This window comes from Crinia signifera, chromosome 6 (assembly GCF_055691185.1).
Source record: "Crinia signifera chromosome 6, ASM5569118v1, whole genome shotgun sequence".
In the NCBI taxonomy this organism is placed as follows: domain Eukaryota; kingdom Metazoa; phylum Chordata; class Amphibia; order Anura; family Myobatrachidae; genus Crinia; species Crinia signifera.
The window spans coordinates 26,569,090-26,592,994 of NC_139222.1; the positions used below are offsets into that span (position 1 = coordinate 26,569,090).

Genomic DNA, 23,905 nt, shown 5'->3' on the forward strand with positions numbered 1-23,905 from the left:
ATGAGAACCCTGTCGACCCTGTTGCCTGTCGACCCAACGGTGTCAACCTAAGTCGGGTCGACAATACGACCGTATAACGAAAGTGGAAAGTGTCTAGGTAGATAGGTCGACACAGACAAAAAGTTGGACATGGTCAAAAGATCAGAATATTGGAAAATGTGTATAAAGCACATTCAATTTGAAGTATTCCCTCCTGCGAGCCACTAATATTATAAAGCGGAAAGGGACGTTCCTTCCTTACTCGGGACGGTCCTCTTCTCCGCTATATGGGATAGTGTAATAGTTGTCCAAAAACGTCTCACACCTTCCCTTCACCGAAATTCTTTTTATAAGAAAAAAGGTACCATACATCCCTTATAGGGAATGGCGTCTCCTCTTCTCCGAAAATGTAAATCTCTTATAACACATCCAGGGTACCAGTACACTCCTTTCCTCCAGACAACTCCAGCGGGTCTCAGAGGTATATATGGAGACACAATGGAACCGCATATGGTGTAACACAGTTTTTATTTACAGAAACAACATATGGGTAAAAACAGGGTAGGGAGATATAGCACATACATGAAGTTTAAAAAATGATCTGCCGCACCGTAGCGTCACAGGAGGCGTGGTATAGCGCCTGGCCCTGTTCGGAAGGACATTGTGGGGAACGTCGCTGGCTTCCGCCGCATCTGCTAAACCGGAAGCGGGGCATTCACGTAATGTCCTCGCTGCCGGAAGTGGGGCGCGGTAGCTTAGTGAGACGCAATACAGCGTCATAGGGGGCGCGATACAACGCCCAAATTTGATTGGATCTTAGTTCTTTAAATATTTGTCTGCAATGGGGTAATTTATCCTTGAAAAAGACCGTAAGTAACGGTCGAAACGCGTTGGACCACTGCAGACATCCACAGGAGCTAGGAGCTTTTGCCGGGGATCGCTGTCTGGAGCTTTCTGGGGAATGGTTTCCGGGACCTTATTCCCATAAGCGCTTTATGAGAACTTAGTCCATCTAGTTCTCCACCGGCTCTGGTAATTGCTCTGATTTTTACTCCTATGTGGCAGATCATTTTTTAAACTTCATGTATGTGCTATATCTCCCTACCCTGTTTTTACCCATATGTTGTTTCTGTAAATAAAAACTGTGTTACACCATATGCGGTTCCATTGTGTCTCCATATATACCTCTGAGACCCGCTGGAGTTGTCTGGAGGAAAGGAGTGTACTGGTACCCTGGATGTGTTATAAGAGATTTACATTTTCGGAGAAGAGGAGACGCCATTCCCTATAAGGGATGTATGGTACCTTTTTTCTTATAAAAAGAATTTCGGTGAAGGGAAGGTGTGAGACGTTTTTGGACAACTATTACACTATCCCATATAGCGGAGAAGAGGACCGTCCCGAGTAAGGAAGGAACGTCCCTTTCCGCTTTATAATATTAGTGGCTCGCAGGAGGGAATACTTCAAATTGAATGTGCTTTATACACATTTTCCAATATTCTGTTATTTCTTGTGGTGAGGGGTCACCACTTGTCGTTTATTCCCACTTTGCTGACCATCAGCGCTGAGACTCTTTCTGTTTCACCACTTCCTTTTTGCATGGTCAAAAGATCGACACAAGAAACAGATCGACATGGAAAAGGCCGACATAGGGTGTGTTTTTTTTTTGCGGTGACAATGTCGACAACTGTCAACATGGATCCCCAATTAGTGTAGTGCTTGTATGTAAACCAAAATGAGCAAGTCAATTTACTAACGCTACTAAAAATGAGAAGAGAGGATGTTGCCCACAGCAACCAATAAGGTTCTGTCTATTATTTCCCTATTGCATCCTAGAAAATTATGCACAGATTCTGGACAATGGTTTGACCCCATCTATGGTTTTATACCAATGTCTACAGTCAATTATATGATAGCTACAGAGCTGACCAGCATGGCTGCCACCAGCAACGCTAGAGGTAAGAGTGACCGTCTTCAGGCAGAGCATTCAATGTGCAGCAACTGATGGAAAAATCAGGGTATCCAGAATTTTGTGGCCCCTATTGCGATATTTTGTGGAGCCCAATACTTCTAGAAAGACACTACTCTCCACAGCCTTTGTTCAGTTTACGCTCCCACTAGAAGTGCCCTAGTTCACATCGGGATACGGTTATCGACCCGACTTAGGTCGACAGTCATTAGGTCGACACCGTTGGGTCAACAGGGTTCTAGGTTGACATGGATGAAGGTCAACAGGTGTCTAGGTCGACATGGGACAATGTCGACATGGTTTTAGGTTGACAAATGCGTTAGGTCGACATGGGTTAGGTCGACAGGTCACGAGGTCGACATGTTTGTTTTCACAGGTTTTTTTTTGAGCTGACATGTGCCGACAGGCGGTATTTCATGCCCTATCATCCACTAGGGCGTGGTGGGAGGATAATATAGTGTTCCGAGCGCAGCGAGGCATCGTGCCCCAAGCATCGCGAGCAATTAGAGGGGCTGCGGTTGATTTCCAACTGTGTCCATGTCGACTGTGTCGACATTCGGGTAAAAAAAAAAGTGAAAAAACCCATGTCAACCTCGCGACCTGTCGACCTAACCCATGCTGACCTAATGCATTTGTCGACCTAAACCCATGTCGACCTTGTCCCATATCAACCTAGACACCTGACGACCTTCACTCATGTCGACCTAGAACCCTGTCAACCTAGTTGCTTGTCGACCCAACGATGTCGACCTAATGAATGTCGACCTAAGTTGGGTCGACAATACGATCCACACCCCTCCCTGTACCCTTGAGGTCACTAATTGGTATATCTGCCGGCGCAGTGCCTGTCCCCATGGCAACCACTAATGCATGTACCCACAACAAGTGCCAGAATGAACCCCCTTTATAACAGCGTACTCTGGGTCTGATTCAGACCTGCTCGCTGGGCTGCGTACATCCAGAGTCAGCAACCAGGTGAACACTGGTGGCTGGAGACCGACCAGCGTTTCCATGGGCGCGACTATTGTTTCTGTGGCCACGCCCATGAAACACCTGGTGCCCACCCAGAAACGCCCCATGCCTGTCAATCACACCTGCCGGGCCGTTTGAGCGGGGAGGAAGGGAAGACAGAGGTACAGAGCAGGTGAACGCCGAGCCTTTTATGGCTGTCCTCACAGGAAGTCAGCCACACGCCCCGTCCTCGTCATAGCGCTCGTATGTAAAAGGGCTAGATGTGTTCTTGTGCACATCTCCTCACATGGTTCCAAGGGGATTCGGCGGTGGGTGGGGCGCCGGGCGTTTGGCTGGGCAGCGTTAAGCCCCTCGCTAAGCAGCCAATGACTGGACACCATGTTGCCATGGACACCGTATAATTGTACCGCATCCGTTTGCCATGCAATATTCTAATCTCACTCTGTGCCCACTTGGATGGTAAAGAATGAACAAGATCTAAACCCCGCCAAAACATGAAAAACTGTGTGTCGACATTTTCAGTGTCGACTATGTCTATGTTGACCTTTACTTGTGTCGACATTCTGTCAACATCGGCCTTGAGTATGTCGGCCATTTAAAAGTGTCGACCCACCCACTGTTGACCATTAGCGGTAGACCTAGTGGTATGTCCATGACCCAAGGATAATCTGTAGGTCCAAGGCCATGGGCGATGGTATCACCCAGCAATGGCCATCCGCGCTGTGTTTCTCACCAGGCCAATCAGAGGTGGAGATGTCGCACTTTATTCCCCCGCGTCACCCATTTACACTGCCATGTCACCCGCTCCATGTAGTGTCCAAGGGCCGCATTTATCAATATTTGCAGCTAAATCCAGGAAAACACCCGTTTTCGGGGGTTGGCCGCAAATATTAAGTATCCCTCGAATGTATGTAGGAGGGACTGCAGCAGGAATCTTTGACCCCTGCTGCGATCCCCCCTGAACTGCCGACGGCCATAGTTTCCATGGGGGATGGGAAAGGTCCCGATGTATCCACATCGAGCAGCCCGGCTTCGTATCCCCGGGTTACCGCCATTCTGCTCCTCGCTGCCCTGGGTTACTGCAGCAGTGTTAAAGGGGTATTCATTACTAAAAACCTAAATGACATGTATACCCTAACGGTAATGCCTCAGGGGATACGGTCACTAGGTCCGCAAGCATCAGGTCGACACTACTAGGTCGACATGACTGAAGGTCAACATGGGTTAGGTCGACACAAGATTTAGGTAAACGTGAGGAAGGTTGACGGTCATAAGGTAGTATTTCATGCCCTACCATCCACTAGGGTATAGAGGGAGAATAAAATAGTGTGCCCGAAGCATGGCGAGCGCAGCGAACCATGCGAGGGGTTGCGGTGCCACGATTCAGTGTCCAAGTCAACTGTGTCGAAATTCGGGACAAAAAAAAGTGAATAATTCCATGTTGACCTTTTGACTGTCGAATTTCCCCATGTCGACCTTCAGTCACATCGACCTTTCTGCATGTCGACCTTCAGTCATGTCAACCTTCATGCATGTCGACCTAGTTCATGTCTATCCAATGATCCATACCCAAGATCAGTAATAAACCTTGCAAAACATTTTTATGAGGTCAGGTTTTTGAATGAACATAAATATAAATTTATGTACCACCTTCAGAACATTGTATTGATACATTACACTTACAGGCTCCGATATCCACTACTAAGGAACTACTGGCACATGAATCGTGAATCAATCCATTAAGACAACAAACAAGTATGGGAACATTAAATATAAAATAATTAAATATTAAATCTCTCTCCTGGATCTACTGAAGACACGCAGAAAGGGTTAACATAACAGCAATGCCACATTGCAGTTCAATTACCACCCACTCAACCCACCAATTTACTGTACGTGGAACGCACCCAGCCCTCCCATTTCCTGTATGTGGAACGCATCCAGCCCTCCCATTTCCTGTATATGGAACGCATTCAGCCCTCCCATTTCCTGTATGTGTAGTGTGGTTTTAGCGTCTATCCATCAGCTTTCCTGTGTTCAGACAGCAGTAATAGAGACCAGAGCAGAGGGAGGAGACTCAAGATTTGATGCTGCTGGAAGTAAAAGCTGGTAATTGCATTAATTATTAACTGTTCTATGTGTGTGTCCTAGGGAAATAAGCTATTTACATTATATTTGTGTTTTGCTTCCTCGGACAGAGTGCAGATCAAACCAATTCCTTGTAACTTAATGACAGTTTTTTAGTGTCACCATATACAGTATATGTCACCTACTAGCCCTGTCCTATAGATATATTGTATTATTACCTGTAACTTTATCCCATGCCCTATGTCACTCGGTATCACCATCTGTGTCACCTACTACTCCTGTCCTATAGATATATTGTATTTCAACCTATAACTATATCCCACACCCTGTATCACCTAGTGTCACCCAGTGTCACCATCCACATGGACAAGGACAGGAGCCAGCGGACTGAGAGGCTGTTAGACCTCACCCTGGAGATCATCTATCTACTCACAGGAGAGGTGAGGGGGTCTCTGAGCGCCACTGTTATCACTTAAAAAGAACAGGAATGTTATTGGATAGACAATGGATCCTGGAATAGCTTATAACATACTTTCCCAAAGTCTTCTTGTACCCCTTTCACACACTCAGAGCCGGGTCATACCCGGGAATGTGTTCCCGGATGCTTCCCGGGACACTACCTGGGAATGTACCCTTTCACACTGCACTCAGACCTGGGATCGACCCGGGACAGCCCTATTCACACTGATCCCAGGAAATCCCTGCAAATACATATGCATATCATTAGAAATGGACTCCAGGGCTCTGAAACATGACATCAGCATTTGTGAGCCCAAGTAATCTCCATTCATCAGCTTTTTTTAAATCCCGTGTACCCAATCCCGGGTACGGGACCATTCACACTGACTGCATCCCGCGTTGATTCCGGAATCTACCCAGGTCAGGACCTGGGTAGAAATCCCGGGATGTTCATCCCGGGATATTCTTTCAAGACCCTTTCACACTGAGCTAAATCCCGTTTTGATGCGCATTCATGTGTAAAAACCCGGGATATTTTTGCAAGTGTGAAAGGGGTATTGGTCTACTGGGTTTCCTACTTTCCTCTCCCAAGTCTTAATATTACAGTAGCATCTGGTATAGGGGATCTGAGTGATGCTGAGTAGGGATGGACATCCTTGCCATTGCCAACGATGGTTGCCATTGATGGCAATAGCGCAGCTGGCCATCTATGGTCTATCGATGGTCATCCATTGTGTTTGACTCATTGGCCTGTGGACCAATCAAAACAAAAGGGCGGGGCTCTGTTCCTTCTCCCGGCACTTTGGGGGAAAAAAAAAAAGCAAAACATTGTTTTGCTGTTCCATCGATGGATGGAAACCATCTGTTCTCCCCCACTAATGGCAAAAGTATTTGACTTCGGTTATAAACCATTGTTGATTTTGAATCATCGATGGTTGATGGTTATCCCTAATTCTGAGAACGACATTCTGTATCCCAGCATGCCCAGTGTTAGTGTGCCCTAATTGCAGAACTGTGGCAAGGCATTCTGGGAAGTGTCGTTCCACAATAGATGGAGGGACACATGTTGAATCCCAGTGTTGTAGACTTTTCCTCTCAGGCACGGGCAACATAAGGTAGTGCTGATATAAGCTCTGCCATTGGCCAGATCTCTGCACGCAGTCCTTGTATGCTCATATGATGTAATGTACATACACTCCACCCCAAATGTATACATACCATATAATGTGTGAGGTGTTACTTGTATGTGGTTCACCTGGTCCCAAGGCTCATTAGATGATTGTTTGCTAACTATACCAGTGAGGGCGTTGCACGGTATTGGGGAAAATTCTTGCTATGATTTTATTTCCTCTTGTATTACCCAGGATTACACAGTAGTAAGGAAGACATCCGGTGAGCGTGGGACACTCAGTAGCCGTCCCCGTGTGTCAGGAGGACTGAGCAAGACCCAGAGCCTCATCACAGTGCCAACACCTCACTCACTGATACATGGGAGAGACAATGACCAGAAGATCCTGGATCTCACCAACAAGATCATCCAGCTGCTGACTGGAGAGGTGACTGCTGGGAATGGGGCATTATACAGTAACACCGGGGGGATGTGACCGGAGAGGAGACTGCCGGGAATGGGGCATTATACAGTAACACCGGGGGATGTGACCGGAGAGGTGACTGCTGGGAATGGGACATTATACAGTAACACCGGGGGATGTGACCGGAGAGGTGACTGCTGGGAATGGGACATTATACAGTAACACCGGGGGATGTGACCGGAGAGGTGACTGCTGGGAATGGGACATTATACAGTAACACCGGGGGATGTGACCGGAGAGGTGACTGCTGGGAATGTGGCATTATACAGTAACACCGGGGATGTGACCGGAGAGGTGACTGCTGGGAATGGGACATTATACAGTAACACCGGGGGATGTGACCGGAGAGGTGACTGATGGGAATGGGGCATTATACAGTAACACCGGGGGATGTGACCGGAGAGGTGACTGCTGGGAATGGGACATTATACAGTAACACCGGGGGATGTGACCGGAGAGGTGACTGCTGGGAATGGGGCATTATACAGTAACACCGGGGGATGTGACCAGAGAGGTGACTGCTGGGAATGGGATATTATTCAGTAACACCGGGGGATGTGACAGGAGAGGTGACTGCTGGGAATGGGACATTATACAGTAACACCGGGGGATGTGACCGGAGAGGTGACTGCTGGGAATGGGACATTATACAGTAACACTGGGGGATGTGACCGGAGAGGTGACTGCTGGGAATGGGGCATTATACAGTAACACCGGGGATGTGACCGGAGAGGTGACTGCTGGGAATGGGGCATTATACAGTAACACCGGGGGATGTGACCGGAGAGGTGACTGCTGGGAATGGGATATTATACAGTAACACCGGGGGATGTGACAGGAGAGGTGACTGCTGGGAATGGGGCATTATACAGTAACACCGGGGGATGTGACCGGAGAGGTGACTGCTGGGAATGGGACATTATACAGTAACACCGGGGGGATGTGACCGGAGAGGAGACTGCCGGGAATGGGGCATTATACAGTAACACCGGGGGATGTGATCGGAGAGGTGACTGCTGGGAATGGGACATTATACAGTAACACCGGGGGGATGTGACCGGAGAGGAGACTGCCGGGAATGGGACATTATACAGTAACACCGGGGGGATGTGACCGGAGAGGTGACTGCCGGGAATGGGACATTATACAGTAACACCGGGGGGATGTGACCGGAGAGGAGACTGCTGGGAATGGGACATTATACAGTAACACCGGGGGGATGTGACCGGAGAGGAGACTGCTGGGAATGGGGCATTATACAGTAACACCGGGGGGATGTGACCGGAGAGGAGACTGCTGGGAATGGGGCATTATACAGTAACACCGGGGGATGTGACAGGAGAGGTGACTGCTGGGAATGGGACATTATACAGTAACACAGGGGGGATGTGACCGGAGAGGAGACTGCTGGGAATGGGGCATTATACAGTAACACCAGGGTATGTGACCAGAGAGGTGACTGCTGGGAATGGGACATTGTACAGTAGCACCGTGGGATGTGACTGTGGAGGTGACTGCTGGGAATGGGACATTATACAGTAACACCGGGAATTTTACCAGAGAGGTGACTGCTGGGAATGGGGCATTATACAGTAACACCAGGGGATGTGACCGGAGAGGTGACTGCTGGGAATGGGACATTATATAGTAACACTGGGGGATGTGACCGGAGAGGTGACTGCTGGGAATGGGACATTATACAGTAACACCGGGGATGTGACCGGAGAGGTGACTGCTGGGAATGGGGCATTATACAGTAACACCTGGGGATTTGACCGGGGAGGTGACTGCTGGGAATGGGACATTATACAGTAACACTGGGGGATGTGACCGGAGAGGTGACTGCTGGGAATGGGGCATTATACAGTAACACAGGGGATGTGACCGGTGTTGAGTTTTAGGAATCATATATCTCTCTTATCCCAATAATAATTATTGAGAGTGAAATATTATATAAAATATATTTATTATATCTTGTATTGATCTAACATATATATTTGACATCTGCAATTATGTTCTAATATACTTTACAATACAATATGCAGAGTACTAATTAATCTAATTCCCAAAATATAAGAGTTCTAGACTTGTAATTTTAGCTCAGAAAGTCTGATATTTATTTACAGGCAAAACAAACCATTACAGAATACATTAACACAGTAATTGATGTATATGCTATTATATATATATTTATATACGCCTCCTTGCTTACATTACATAAAATGACATTAAAACAATTGACAGACTTAGACTGCTACGATACTGACATAAATTATATACTTACAAGTTACATGGTCATAGTGACCAGTGAATATCAATAGCTACCTGTAACCAACACTCCAGCCCATTCCTTCTCAGCCGTCCCTCTGATCTGAACTCACTACTAACTATCCATACCTCCCTTATATTACAGATTCACCCATTGAGTTTGCCTGTTCTCGGGGCATTATTGATATTCCCAGATGTCAAGTTTTATGGTTTTCCTGTTTGTTCAGATGTTCTAGGATGTGGGCATGGTGGGACCTTGTGTTTGATGGCATTTTGACATTGTTTGTTCTCTTTGAAGCTCGCCTGGTTTATTCCACCTCTAGGGTGTGACTATAAACAGTTGTATCTTGTCCTGTAATATAACTAGACAATAGCAGGACATATACAGTCTGTGCTAAATAGTATATCCTTAAATACCCGTTTGTCTTATTGTTCTGTTATTTGCATCCTGGGGTTTGAAGTACATTACTTTGTTTATACTTGGTTAATAAGTATTATGTAACTGGGGGAATCCACATATCTCTGTCTGCTAATTAGCATGCCTTAGACATTTTGTCTCCTAAATAAATTCAGTTGCATTTGATATGTTGCAAAGTGGTCCTTCATATTCTTTAGTAAAACAAAAAGCTATACTACGATGTCTAAACATTAAACTCTGATATCCTAATTATTAAGCTATTCCTATTTTTATATACACATACATAATATATACTATGGTTAATAATCACATTACATTAATGGTGGTATAAAACAATATCTATATGCCTATATGGTAACAGTCCCCCGCTTGTGACCATGAGAAATTATTTTGATTGGTCACACAGTAAATTACCATACTTGCTTCATATATATTTCCAAACTTTCTTTTTCAAACTATCCTAAACATAAATTAACCATTGGTATGAAATATCCTTCATTTAATTAACCTATTTTACCCTATAATAACTAAATTTGACCAGGGACAGAGGTTATTTATATTCAGTATTCATGAGGAAAATATTTTCATTGCTACAGACAGTTATATGCCACGCCACAGCTTGCCTTGTAGCTGTTGTTTGGTCGATGTGTGAGGACACTTTCCTTGTTGCTCACAGTGATTTCCTGGCTGAGTGCTGTCACCTGTGTGGGTTGCAGTTCTTGGAGACACTTTATATTTGCAGTATGGTGGACGTAGAAGTAGAATTCTTCATAGAGGCTGTTGACTTGCTTGCAATGTTGCTTTACGTGTATAGAGGGAATGTTTGGCCCTTGAAGTGCTGTGGTCTTGATAAATTTCTTCACCACAGTTTTGCAAAAACACAGGCCTTTGATAAGCCTCATTAATGCAGTCCTTAGCGAGTTTGCTTTGTATGTCCTTTACGATTATCGCTGTGATCGTGACAAGTGTCCTTGTGCGTCCTTTACGATTATAGCGCTGCAATCATGATAAGTGTCCATGTCTCTCTTTAACCCCAACCTCATTGTGTTGAACAAAACAGTTTGTGACGTTGAATACAGCAGTTGAAACTTTAACCAAGTATTTTTGCTTTACTTGTTGATAAGAACATTTATCTTCAGGCATTGGCAGGTAAGTGTCTGGGGTAGATTCTAAAGGATCCACTCCGTTTATACCAAATTTTTCCTCACTGAATAATTTCACCATTCAGTCTCTGATCTCTTACCTATCCTGTCCTATATACTATGTTATCTTAAACTAAAATAACCATACACCAGCTAAATCCAATAACTAACAATAATATTTTGGTTTGACATATCTATGAAAACATCCTATCAAAACAACAAATGACTATGATTTTGCTTCAAACAAATATTAAATATCTGTTAAGAATGGGTTTGGCATCCAGTGTTGTGTGATATGCAGCCATGTGCATATACAATAACTACAATATTCCATCTATGCTATTATTCATTCTCTTAGACTTGGTTAAGTCTGTAGTAAGAGAATGATCCATCCCAACGACTAACAAGACATTTTTTCCTTTTCCAATTTGATGTAAGGCATACCATTCTTTGTCTGATATTTAAATGAGTTTGAAGCTTTTTAAGAAGGAAGCGTGTATATATATAATCAGCATATACTCATAAGAAGAAGAAGAAAAAATATTTACAAGGTATATACAATGACATAAAACAAATGAAGATCATATGTGTGGGTTGATTGGCGATTAAAATGTATGTACAAAAGGATTCTGCATGCTTGCAGTGGGATGCACATGATAAGAGGGGTGTGCATGTGTCCAGTGTCCTGACAAACAAACAAACAAACAAACAATGATTGCTGTAGTGAGGGGGTTAATGAACTTCTCCTGAAGAAGAGAAAAGGGGATTTTGTCCATGTGTCCAGAAAACAAATAATAGTTGCTGTAGTTAAACTTTTCCTTCTCTGAAGGACTGAAGAAAGAAAAAGAAACTAATAAAAAGAAAAAGTCCTTTGATTTTTTTTCCATGTGACAGTTTTTGGATTCTCCTTAGGCCACAGATACTGACTGTGAAGGAGACTGGCTGTTTGCATAATTGCAGCAATAAAAGGGTTAGTAGAACTTGTTCTTTGGTGTGAATTGGAGCTTTGTTGCTGCTGTGTAGAATTTGTAACCTAAAATTGAAACAAAAAGAAATACAATTACTATTATTGCTATTTACAAACTGGTGTGACCATGCTGCTATATCTTTTGTGCTATCTACTGGTCCAACATTGCTGGCCATGTTTTCTGGTTTGTACCATTTCTCTCCTCTATGTAATAGGAGGTGTTACTGACAACATAAACTTTGCTGCTGATGTGATGAGGTTACATTTAATTTGGATCTTGTATCCATTTAAACATGTGGCAGTTTCTTACACCACCCAAGGACTAGATTTAATCTAAAAAGTAAAAGAACGATACTCCCTGTTGTCATTGCCAGGATGCATCTTTTCTCGATTTGCTTTTGGTGGTCCTGCGAGTTTCTTCAGTCTGGAAACTTGGAGCTTCTGAAAAATATACTTATGGGGCGAAAAACTTGTTAGGCTGTGCCAAATATGCTTGGTATGACTCGGAGCTTCATGTTTGTCCAAACCTAAAATAAAATGGTTAGGACTCCAGGACATATAAACATTTTCATCCTGGTGATGCTTTTTAGCATTCCTGTACTTCTGTGTGGTGTTCACAGATTGCCACTCTGCATGTGGTCTCTCTGAGAGATTGTGGACATCACTAGATGTCGCTGGGTGCAGTGTGGGGGAGGCAAAGGTATTGTTACTTTGGGAATTAACATGCACTCCTAAATTCATGCTATTGCTCAGCTCAAACATATTTGTGGCTGAATACATTTGCTCTTTTAACTCTGTGACAACTTTACCTACGATTGGAGTGTGTGTATACAAGGCTGTTGTCTGTTCCCCTTTCCCTGAGGGCAACACAAGTTTCTTTGTCACAATGGGGGCTGTGAGAGTGGATTCTGCAGAATCACCCTCCTTCTCAATGTACTGATCTCCCCCCTTAATCAAAACAGTGCAGGGGATATCTCTCATTGCTCCTGCCTTATTTGCAGTAATGTGTGCTTTGAGTATAGGTACATCATGCACAGTATTACATTCTCTCTCTATTACAGAGCCCTGATTAGCATCTGTGACCATTTCAGACTTTGTAGTCTGTTTGTGAATGAGCCCCTCTGTGGTCTCATCCCTGCTCCTAACACCTTTGCTGGGTGCTTCTGTGATCCCTTCATGAAAGATCTGGGCAGTTTGTTCACAATCTGCCAGAAAATTTACTTTTGTCTCAGAATTCTTCTGAGTACACTTCTTAACCTTTAGGGATTTTAAGAAGGAATGCACCTTTGCATTCATTTTCAGGCATGCCCTCTTGAGGCATGAACCTGATTTCTCTCTAGATCCTAAAGTAACAGTTTTGGGCATTTTCCTGAATGCCACTGCAACTTTATGTGAATTCAGCATTGCACACGTTTTGCAATGCTATATTTATATTTTGTACACAAGATATCCTCCCAATGAGAGTGTCCGGATTCTCAAAGTTAACTCTAATATCTGGTACTAATTATCATTTATTTGGAAATGCTCATTTCCATTCTATTTTATTCTAGGCCTTACAATTATCATGTGCCTATTTAGTAACATACCCCACTGTGATCTTGCAATGTGTCAGCAGGCTAACCAACCCTTGTGCTGAGCCTAGTAAATGTAGTATTAGTTAAAAATATTGCTGAATGATGCCATATATCAATATCTAAGCGTGCACTCCCAGATAATTGTAACAATGGAATATCAGTTCTGTTCTACCAATACGTTATTCTAGGTCTACAAACAATGCAAGATAAAAATACACAATAGTATTACGTTTTCCTAGATACATCCTCACTGTGATTCTGTAGGTTAGGTAGCCAGCTTCACGCATTTGCTACTCCTTATAAATATTATAATCATACAATCAGATACCAAAATGTACAAGTCCCGTCCGTGGTCGCCATTGTTGAGTTTTAGGAATCATATATCTCTCTTATCCCAATAATAATTATTGAGAGTGAAATATTATATAAAATATATTTATTATATCTTGTATTGATCTAACATATATATTTGACATCTGCAATTATGTTCTAATATACTTTACAATACAATATGCAGAGTACTAATTAATCTAATTCCCAAAATATAAGAGTTCTAGACTTGTAATTTTAGCTCAGAAAGTCTGATATTTATTTACAGGCAAAACAAACCATTACAGAATACATTAACACAGTAATTGATGTATATGCTATTATATATATATTTATATACGCCTCCTTGCTTACATTACATAAAATGACATTAAAACAATTGACAGACTTAGACTGCTACGATACTGACATAAATTATATACTTACAAGTTACATGGTCATAGTGACCAGTGAATATCAATAGCTACCTGTAACCAACACTCCAGCCCATTCCTTCTCAGCCGTCCCTCTGATCTGAACTCACTACTAACTATCCATACCTCCCTTATATTACAGATTCACCCATTGAGTTTGCCTGTTCTCGGGGCATTATTGATATTCCCAGATGTCAAGTTTTATGGTTTTCCTGTTTGTTCAGATGTTCTAGGATGTGGGCATGGTGGGACCTTGTGTTTGATGGCATTTTGACATTGTTTGTTCTCTTTGAAGCTCGCCTGGTTTATTCCACCTCTAGGGTGTGACTATAAACAGTTGTATCTTGTCCTGTAATATAACTAGACAATAGCAGGACATATACAGTCTGTGCTAAATAGTATATCCTTAAATACCCGTTTGTCTTATTGTTCTGTTATTTGCATCCTGGGGTTTGAAGTACATTACTTTGTTTATACTTGGTTAATAAGTATTATGTAACTGGGGGAATCCACATATCTCTGTCTGCTAATTAGCATGCCTTAGACATTTTGTCTCCTAAATAAATTCAGTTGCATTTGATATGTTGCAAAGTGGTCCTTCATATTCTTTAGTAAAACAAAAAGCTATACTACGATGTCTAAACATTAAACTCTGATATCCTAATTATTAAGCTATTCCTATTTTTATATACACATACATAATATATACTATGGTTAATAATCACATTACATTAATGGTGGTATAAAACAATATCTATATGCCTATATGGTAACACCGGAGAGGTGTCTGCTGGGAATGGGACATTATACAGTAACACCAGGGGATGTGTCTGGGTGATGACTGTATCATTGTATTGTCAGGTTCCTATAAGATGTCACTGTCTATCTCTCCATGCAGGAGGGGAAGTATATAGAGGAGCACAAGGGTCTGTACAAGGACGCCATGATGGAGAATCACAAGACCCTCACATCACTAGGTAAGAGATCAAAGTTATAGCCCCAGTTTCTATTCTTTGGATTCAATTTCTCTTGATATGCTGTTAAGAAACTTTGTAATTACTTATTATAAAATGTATTATAAAACATAAGTGTTATGCAGCCTGGTGACCACTGCTACACTCTGATGTCAGGATGATAATTGTTGGATCCACTAGAACTGGGGTAGCCAACCCTAGTCCTCGAGCGCTACCAACAGTGCATGTTTTGCAGGTCTCCTCGCAGAATCACAAGTGAGCTAATTAGCTCCATCTGTGTATCTTTTAAAATGTGTCAGTGATTAATGAGTGCAGCTGTGCAGCAGCTAGGTTGTCTGGAAAATGTGAACTGTTGGTAGCTCTGGAGGGCTAGGGTTGGCTACCACTGCACTATGACGATGACTTCAGTTCCCATGTGATTTCTGGAGTCCGGACGATAATCGGGTGTAATAAGGGATTCTGAAATAAGTATAACTAGGACCAAATTTAGTGAAAAGAAATGATGGTTTCTAACTTGCCTCACTGCTACTGAATCGGTGACGGCATCTGTTGGTTAATTTTCTGATGCCACTGGTGATTTACATCGACCGCTGAAAACCGTAGATGGATTGCTATCAGGAAACATCGATGGCGGGGAAACATTAAATTATCCACCAGCAACATTTTAAACATCCACCAACAGTGGTAAACCAATAATCGTTGTTATCCGCTGGCGGCCCTCCCTTTGCCGAATTACATCACTCCCACTCAGCACTTTGTGCCTGGGGACCACGATAAAAACCTTAAGGACATCGCAGATTTGGGATATTTGTAGCAGATTGGTTGGTACTTTATCTCTCTCTCCAAGTTTTGATACATCTCACCCCGCATGTGTGTCGTGATAGCCCAAACTGTGGATTACACCTTATCGACATCTCCCAGTGCTGACAACCCCGCACCTATTTTCATGCTCCATTTTTTTCAATTCAGTCATTTTTATTGAGTTTTTCAAAATATAATTTAAACATAACACCCAAATGAGCGGACATGTCAATGGGTACATGGTATGAAACCAAATTACACACAGTTATTAAAATCATGTAAACAGTATTAATCACAGTTCCTGGAATATTTCTGGCACGGAGTTGCCCGAAGGCGCCATTCGGGCAACTGCCAAACGTATAAAAGCAGGAATATCTAAGTGACAATCTTAGCATAGTGTACTATACAAAATCGCGTAGTATAAATAGTTATCCGAATGAGCATATACCAAGCAGACTGTGGTACCACAATGAGCTATGAACAGTGACATGTCTATCTTAAACGCAAAACAAAATACCCATAATCCCAAAGCAACCCTACCACAAAATCCCCCACCCTGTACAACCCACCCCAACTTAGGCGTACCTGGATCCCTGAAAATTAACTACCCCTCTACAACTAAAAACTATAAATTATAGGGGAAAGCAAGTTAGCGGCTCTTAGCTATATAGCTAACCTAGCCAAAACAAAAACTAACCTACCTCTCCCATTTTACCCACCTCCCACCCCACTAACCCACTATGGTCCCTACTAACTAATACCCCTTTTAGACCAAAACGCTGGGTCGCACCCGGCTTTTTGGACCCTGGTTGAAGCCGGGTGCGACCCGGCTTTTAGGGGCATTTACACCGGACAGGCTTTAACGCCCGCACCCCCCTCCCGCCCCTTCCTGGCGCTTTAAGATGACAGCGCGATGTCATCTTCAAGCGCAGATCGACGCCGCCGTACCCGGAACGCTGCAGGGGGCAGCCCAGCACTAAGGTAAGCTGCTGGGCTGCCCCCAGTCCCCGCACCCCCCCTTGCTATTGGACAGGAGGTGAATGGATGCCGCACACAGGCATCTGTTCACCTCCCTCCCCCGCCGACGCTGCTGTCTGCAGAGTATAGCAGACAGCAGCGCCGGCTGTCAGTGTCAGACTGACAATCCGTCCAACCTGCGGACGCTGCGGTCCGCAGGTTGGACGTTCCCCATTCATGTAAATGGGAGCCGGGTCATCCGACCCGGTGTTCCCATTTACACCGCCCTCTACCTAGCCGTGTTCTACCCAGGTCAGGACCTGGGTAGAAGTCCCGTGTAAAGGGACACGGCGTTAGGGATTTACACCGCCGAAGATCCGGGTCTGACTCGCCGCTGACCCGGATTTTTCGGCGGTGTAAAAGGGGTATTATTCAACTAACCCCCCCCCCCCCCCACCCACCCCCCAACAAACACAGGATACTGACAGAATAACTGGCAGGGGCAAAGAAAATAGGATACTTTTGTGATCCAGTTACAAAATGGGTAGAACCCCGGGTCAGGATGTGCAAATAGGAGGGGCAATACCATAACCTTTTATGTAGAACAATGGCATATATATAGCATACCACACATCAGAGAAAAGCAATAACTATAGACTAAAATATGAATCAAAACATTAGTCTGGCCCTCTCTCAATCAAACTGTAGAATAAAATCAGCATCTCAAGCAATTTCCAAGGTGTTGGAGAAGGATAAGGACTTCCAAAACGATAGGACAGCACAGTCCAGGATCGCAGCGTCTCCACAAGAAGGAACAGAGAGGACTTCACAGGAATCCCATCATCATCATCAAAGGATTGAAGAATGACATTGTGAATCAGTTAAAATGTATATGTGTTTCAAAACAACAGGATATCCTAGCAAAACCAAAATAAAATAGAAAGAATATAGAAAACCCAGTAACATGAGGGTTAGTCAAAGTGTCCAAATACAGTATTCAAACCCTATTTTGGCATTAACTTTTAGTCCGGCCAAGTGTCAACATGTTTCAGATAGGTAGGTATAGCGACCGTCCCACTCCAAAGATCAGTAGGATAATGAAAACATGATGTAAATGACACAGATAGATGGTGGATAGACCCATATCCAGGAGAGTCAAACCACGAAATCCAGAATCGTTCCGCTGAGATTAAAGGTGCCCATACACTAGTAAAATTTATCTTCAGATCTGGCTGGTTGGAACAAAAACATGGTTATGGATGAGTGACAGTTTGTCAGTTTTCCAGCATTTTCAAGCAAATGGTCAACTGTCATTTGCTCTCATCCATTACATGTTTTTGTTCCAACCAGACAGATCTGCAGATAAATCTGCGTGTGTATGGCCACCTTAAGAGAAATTGAAGGATTTTTGGGTGGACTACAGCCCCATCTAAGCACGCAGGTATAGAGTACCAAGGATCCCCATAACAGGATAGATCAATCCAGAGTATTACCAAATGTAGGTGCTGCAGAGGTGGCAGGATCATGGCGTCGAGGTGATTTCTTCCCATCATCAGGATCACACTTATCAGGAGCGACATAGGTTGATAGGGGATCCCCCTGCACATCAGACAATTTGGCAATAAGCCTGTCAGCAGAAGCGTATATAGCAGGGCTGGGCAACACCGGCCCTCCAGATGGTAATGAACTACACATCCCAGGATGCTTTGCATTCGTTTTGCTATGTGGCCATGCTGAAACATGCAAGGCATGCTGGGATGTGTAGTTCATTAACATCTGGAGGGCCGGTGTTGCCCAGCCCTGGTATATAGCCTGCAGTAGTTGGTGAAAAGAGACCTCCATAATCATGGGAATGTTATGTGCAGCCAGGGTGCCAAATTTGAAGGGGAGCAAGCTGACTGCCGTAATGGAGCCCTGATAGACAATGGTGGTGGCTAGCACACCACCAGATATACTGAGGATAGTGGCAGCAGGGGCACAATCAGCAGTGAGCACATTCACCTGTAGCCAGAAGAAGGTCCATCTAGAGGAGCAAGTGTCAGCCTGGGTGGTCGCAGGAAGCACTCACAGCGCGGGCACCAACATGTAGACAAGCAGGCAGAGGATCGCAGGGGAAAACAGCTGCCTCTCCTCGGCAAGATAGTGCCAGGGTCCCTCGTGTGATGGGCTGTATGTGAGGCTGTAGCAGGGATGGAGGTCTCTCAGCAGTCGCACTCACCACCTGATGCCAGAAGCAAAGTGCAGCAGGGGGAAGATGTCAGCGTTGCTGGTGCGGTGGCAGGGTCAGGACCAGACTGGAGTTGCAGAGCGGGGAGAAGCGGGTCCAAAATGGCGCCCGTGTCCGGAAGAAAGGGAGCACGGAGTGCAGCAGGCACTAGCAGCCGTCAAGGCCCCCACAGGCCATCCCGGAGACCTGCGTGCGGCACAGTAGGTGCAGGAGAGGCTCCGGTGAGCAGAAAAGTAAAGGTGGTTTGCCAGCGGACCCTGGGGCAGGATAGTGTATCAGGATGTTTAGCGGAGCTCTCCCCACCAGCGTCCGCTCGCGTCCCAGGCCAAGCCACGCCCCCTTTCATGCTCCATTTACTCTTGTTGGTCCTAACTGTATGTTATTGCCCCACACGTTGCTCATATGTTATGTCTGTATTACCCACATGTATTTAGCGCCTACACATGTTATTGCACTACTGTTACTATGCAGGCATAATGTGTAAGGGGCATTACTACTTTGGGGATAATATTTAAGGGGAACTACTACTGTGAGCCAAATGTGTATTGGGCATCACTTCTGTATGGTGTAATGTGTAAAGGGCAATATTGCTGTGTGGCATAATGTGAAAGGGGCACAAACAGGGTCTGATTAAGGTTTGAAGGGGCTCCCAGCAATAACATTGCTCCCCCCCCCCCCCCCCAAAAAAAAATATGTCTTAATACCTGCCTCTACAACATCTGCCCTCTTACCCTCCTGCCACTGCCATTCCATATAGTTGTTCTCTTGCCCAGAGGCTTGTGATGACTAGAGACAGGATTATATGCATTTGCATATTTTGCCCATTCTCACTGGTTATTGCATATTTTACCTAAAATCTAGTATTGGTGCATATTTTAGGCCCCGTCCTCTTACCACCCGCAAGTTACAGCACTGCTCTGCCCTGCTGCTGCTGGCCAGGTAGTGGTAGAGTGTGCAGGCTGGGGCAATATGTGCGCAGTGTGGGGAACCTTGGATGTACGCTATGTCTGACACTGCTCTAGGCTGCCAATCCATGTTGATAAAAGTCAGTCGGGCGGATGCCATTACGAAGCTCCTGAACCTTTGCCTGCCCCTGGCCTGGGACTGTACACCAAGAGACAGACTTCTGCAGCAGAGGAGGTGGGCAGAAGAGTTGTGACATCACGCGGCGCGGAGGAAATGCCGTGTCACAGTGAGTATGCGGCGCAGGGAGGAAGCCGCCCTCACACGCTATGCTGACATTTGATCCATTGACGCTGGAGATGAGGGTCCGTGTAGTTGATGCAAGAAGAGCTTTGGACGCTGCAGTCTGCTGTATCAGCCAGGAAGAAAAAAAATCCTGTGTACAGCACTAGACATCTGCAGGTGCTGTGGGCCTGTTTTTGAGGTTTATTTGCAACTAATTGTGTGCAGATTTTTAAATTAATAAGTGAAAAATTACTTTTTTTATTATTTAATGTAGCATATTTTAACACTTTTTAATGCATATTTTAAGTATTTTTCATGCATATTTGCATGCATATTTCAAGCTTTTTATGTTGCATATAATCCTGTCTCTAGTGATGACCTTACCTTAGATCACTATGTGCTCCTCCTGTCTCTGTCTCTGTCAGGTGTTCAATCCTCCTCCAGTCTCCTCACTGATTGGTTGTGTTGCAGCATAATCACATCTAGTGGGAAATTCTGCCAGGTGCCAACACAACACTCAGCAATAGTGTCATTGGACTGGGAGGTCTGGTAGTGAAGCACCGATGGGGAGAATGGTTGTAGCTTAACCATGGGCATTACTGTGACTGTGTGGCATAATGTGTAAGGGGCACTACTACTGTGTGGCATAATGTATAATTGGCACTACTGCTGTGTGGCTTAATTTCCAATGAGACCACACCCACTTTTTTGGTGCAGTCTCTATATAAATGATGGCAGATGGCACCAAAATGTCTAATTACGGCACTAGTAAGAATAGTTCTGGCTGGTCAGAACTGTCCATCCTCCCCACCAAATTGTAGCAGGACTTCTCAAATCTGCAAGTATCTCCACCTGATTATGTTTTGACATTGGGCACTGGGGAATCCATCCATTTCACTGGCACCGTAATGTTGCTACAGAGAGAAATCCTTAATATATGGCATGCTGATCTACCTGAGGCCATTGGTGAGAAGCCCTAGCCTATAACATTGGCAGCTATTACAGCCAAAGGAGCCTTTTTCTCCTCTTTAATATCCCAAAATGTACAGCCCCTAACCACAATGTATTTTCTCTCCAGCAGGTCCCGCTGAGGAGACAAAGATATCAGGTGCATCTCACATCCCGATGGCTCCACAAGACTTTATTATTGGGGGTGGCAGTACTGGGATATATGCCAAGTCTACTACATACTCCTCGTCTGATGAACAGAACAAAACCCGTTGTCGGGTGAATATTACGGAGAAGCCAACTTCGTTTGAAGACGAAAATACGCCGCATACAGCTACTCCTAGTAAGGAGGAACCAGTCTCGTGTGATGAAGAAGACTTCACACAGACTGATAATTATACACCCACAGGTCATACACCGTTTACAGCTACTCCTAGTAAGGAGGAACCTGTCTCGTGTGATGAAGAAGACTTCACACAGACTGATAATTATACACCCACAGGTCATACACCGTATACAGCTACTCCTAGTAAGGAGGAACCAGTCTCGTGTGATGAAGAAGACTTCACACACACTGATAATTATACACCCACAGGTCATACACCGTATACAGTTACTCCTAGTAAGGAGGAACCAGTCTCGTGTGATGAAGAAGACTTCACACACACTGATAATTATACACCCACAGGTCATACACCGTATACAGTTACACATATTAAGGAGGAATCCATCTCCTGTGATGAAGAAGACTTCACAGACACTGACATATATACTCCCACAGGTCACACACAGTATACAGCTACTCATAGTAAGGAGGAACCAGCCTCATGTGATGAAGAAGACTCCACACACACTGATCATTATACTTCCACATGTGATACACCATATATAGCTACACACATTAAGGTGGAACCAGTCTCCTGTGATGAAGAAGACATCACTGATGACATATATAGTCCCACAGGTCATACACAGTATACAGCTACTCATATTAAGGAGGAATCAGTCTCGTGTGATGAAGAAGACTACACACACGCTGATAATTATACACCCACAGGTCATACACAAGATAATGAATTTGCAGACACTGATACTTACACACCCCAAGATCAGACGCAATATGCAACATCTGTCTCAGAACTTAACATCCAGCAGAGGTCGCACACGGGAGGGAGATCGTACTTATGCACTGAATGTGGCAAATGTTTTAGCAGTAGCTCAGATCGTATCAAACATTACAGAATTCACTCCGGAGTGAAGCCGTACTCTTGCTCTGAATGTGGGAAATGTTTTACCTCTAACTCGGCCATCGCTAAGCATCAGAGAATTCACTCCGGAGTGAAGCCGTTTTCCTGTCAGGAATGTGGGAAATGTTTTACCCAGAAGGGTGGACTGGTGAGGCATGAGAAGACTCACACCGGGGAGAGGGCGTTTTCCTGCAGTGATTGTGGGAGGTGCTTCATCAGTAACTCTTCCCTGATTATGCACCAGAGGACTCACAGTGGTGAAAAACCCTACTCTTGCTCGGAATGCGGAAAAGGCTTTTATCTGACGTCGGATCTGGTCATCCATTATAGGATACACACCGGGGAGAAACCCTATGCTTGCCCGACGTGCGGGAAATGTTTTACTTCTAACTCCAATCTTTCCAAACATCAGAGAATTCACACGGGAGAGCGGCCCTATACTTGCACTGTGTGTGGAAAATGTTTTGTTACCAACTCAAATCTTTCCAAACATCAGAAGACTCACATGAAAGAGAAGTCGGGTTCTTGAAGGAAACGTCATGTCCAAAACTCTGTTTCTTCATCAGGCTATTCACAAAGGAGGGGGTTTACACTGTATGTATTTTATTATAAGGCAGTGATGCTGTCCCTACATATATATATTAAAATTACCTTTCAGTATTAAAAACGGATCAGGCTCTTGTAATATGTGTGACACTACCACCAACAGGAGTATACACCTTATACAGTACTATGCCAGGATTTTGTACACAAGCGCATCCTGGCTGCAAACCTGTCGAGAATCCTTTCAGACTAGCAGCCCGACCTGGCTTTTTGCCAGATTGGTGATGTCACCGCTGGCCTGTCCCAAGCCGGCATTCGGAGATGAGGGGTGATGTACATTGAGTAAGAGACCATGGTATACCTATTCAATACTGTAGCTCAAGTTAGAAATCCTGGCGTAGAAGTCTGTTAGTTGGGCACGAGCATTTACCCCACCCCCCACCTGGCAACAAGCATGTAAACCCCCCCCCCCCCCCCCCCACACACACACACACACACACACACACACACACACATTATATGTGTAAGCAGCAGTAGTTGGGGGGGGGGTTATGTGTGTAAGCGGCACTAGAGGGGGTATTGAGGTGTGTAACGGGCTGTTGTTTGGCATAAAGCAAATTAAGCATTATGGTGTGTTTCAAGTGCAATGGGCATTCTGGTGTGTGGCGTAAAGTGAAATAAGCAGTATGGTGTGCGGCATAATGTGTAACAGGCATTGTGGATTATTACATAGTGTGTAACAGGCATTATGGTGTGTGGCATAAGGTGTAATGGGCATTACTATAATAAGGAAAAATTACGGGGAAGCAAAAAAAAATACCCTTGGCACCGTATCGCCTATCTACTTCA

The 23,905-nt window shown here is 44.4% G+C and overlaps 1 protein-coding gene across 2 annotated transcripts; it reads left to right on the forward strand.

Moving 5' to 3' along the window:
* The first annotated feature begins 4,919 nt into the window (after window positions 1–4,919).
* Window positions 4,920–23,442, forward strand: LOC146010161 (uncharacterized). 2 transcript variants are annotated; one of them, XM_083151123.1, is made up of 5 exons: window positions 4,920–5,029; window positions 5,348–5,448; window positions 6,832–7,023; window positions 15,070–15,148; window positions 21,400–23,442. In XM_083151123.1, the coding sequence occupies exons 1-5, from the start codon at window positions 5,008–5,010 to the stop codon at window positions 23,040–23,042; spliced, it is 2,037 nt and encodes a 678-aa protein (XP_083007249.1). In that variant the 5' UTR covers window positions 4,920–5,007; the 3' UTR covers window positions 23,043–23,442. The 2 variants fall into 2 exon arrangements, with proteins under 2 accessions (XP_083007249.1, XP_083007248.1); XM_083151122.1 differs by having other exon boundaries at window positions 21,397–23,441.
* Window positions 23,443–23,905: the final 463 nt, after the last annotated feature.

Coding starts and splice junctions, on each gene's coding strand:
- LOC146010161 (XM_083151122.1), top strand. CDS start 5,008: ATGCTGCTGGAAGTAAAAGCTG. Junction 5,030..5,347: donor GCTGCTGGAAGTAAAAGCTG/GTAATTGCATTA, acceptor TGTATCACCTAG/TGTCACCCAGTGTCACCATC. Junction 15,149..21,396: donor CAAGACCCTCACATCACTAG/GTAAGAGATCAA, acceptor TTTTCTCTCCAG/CAGGTCCCGCTGAGGAGACA.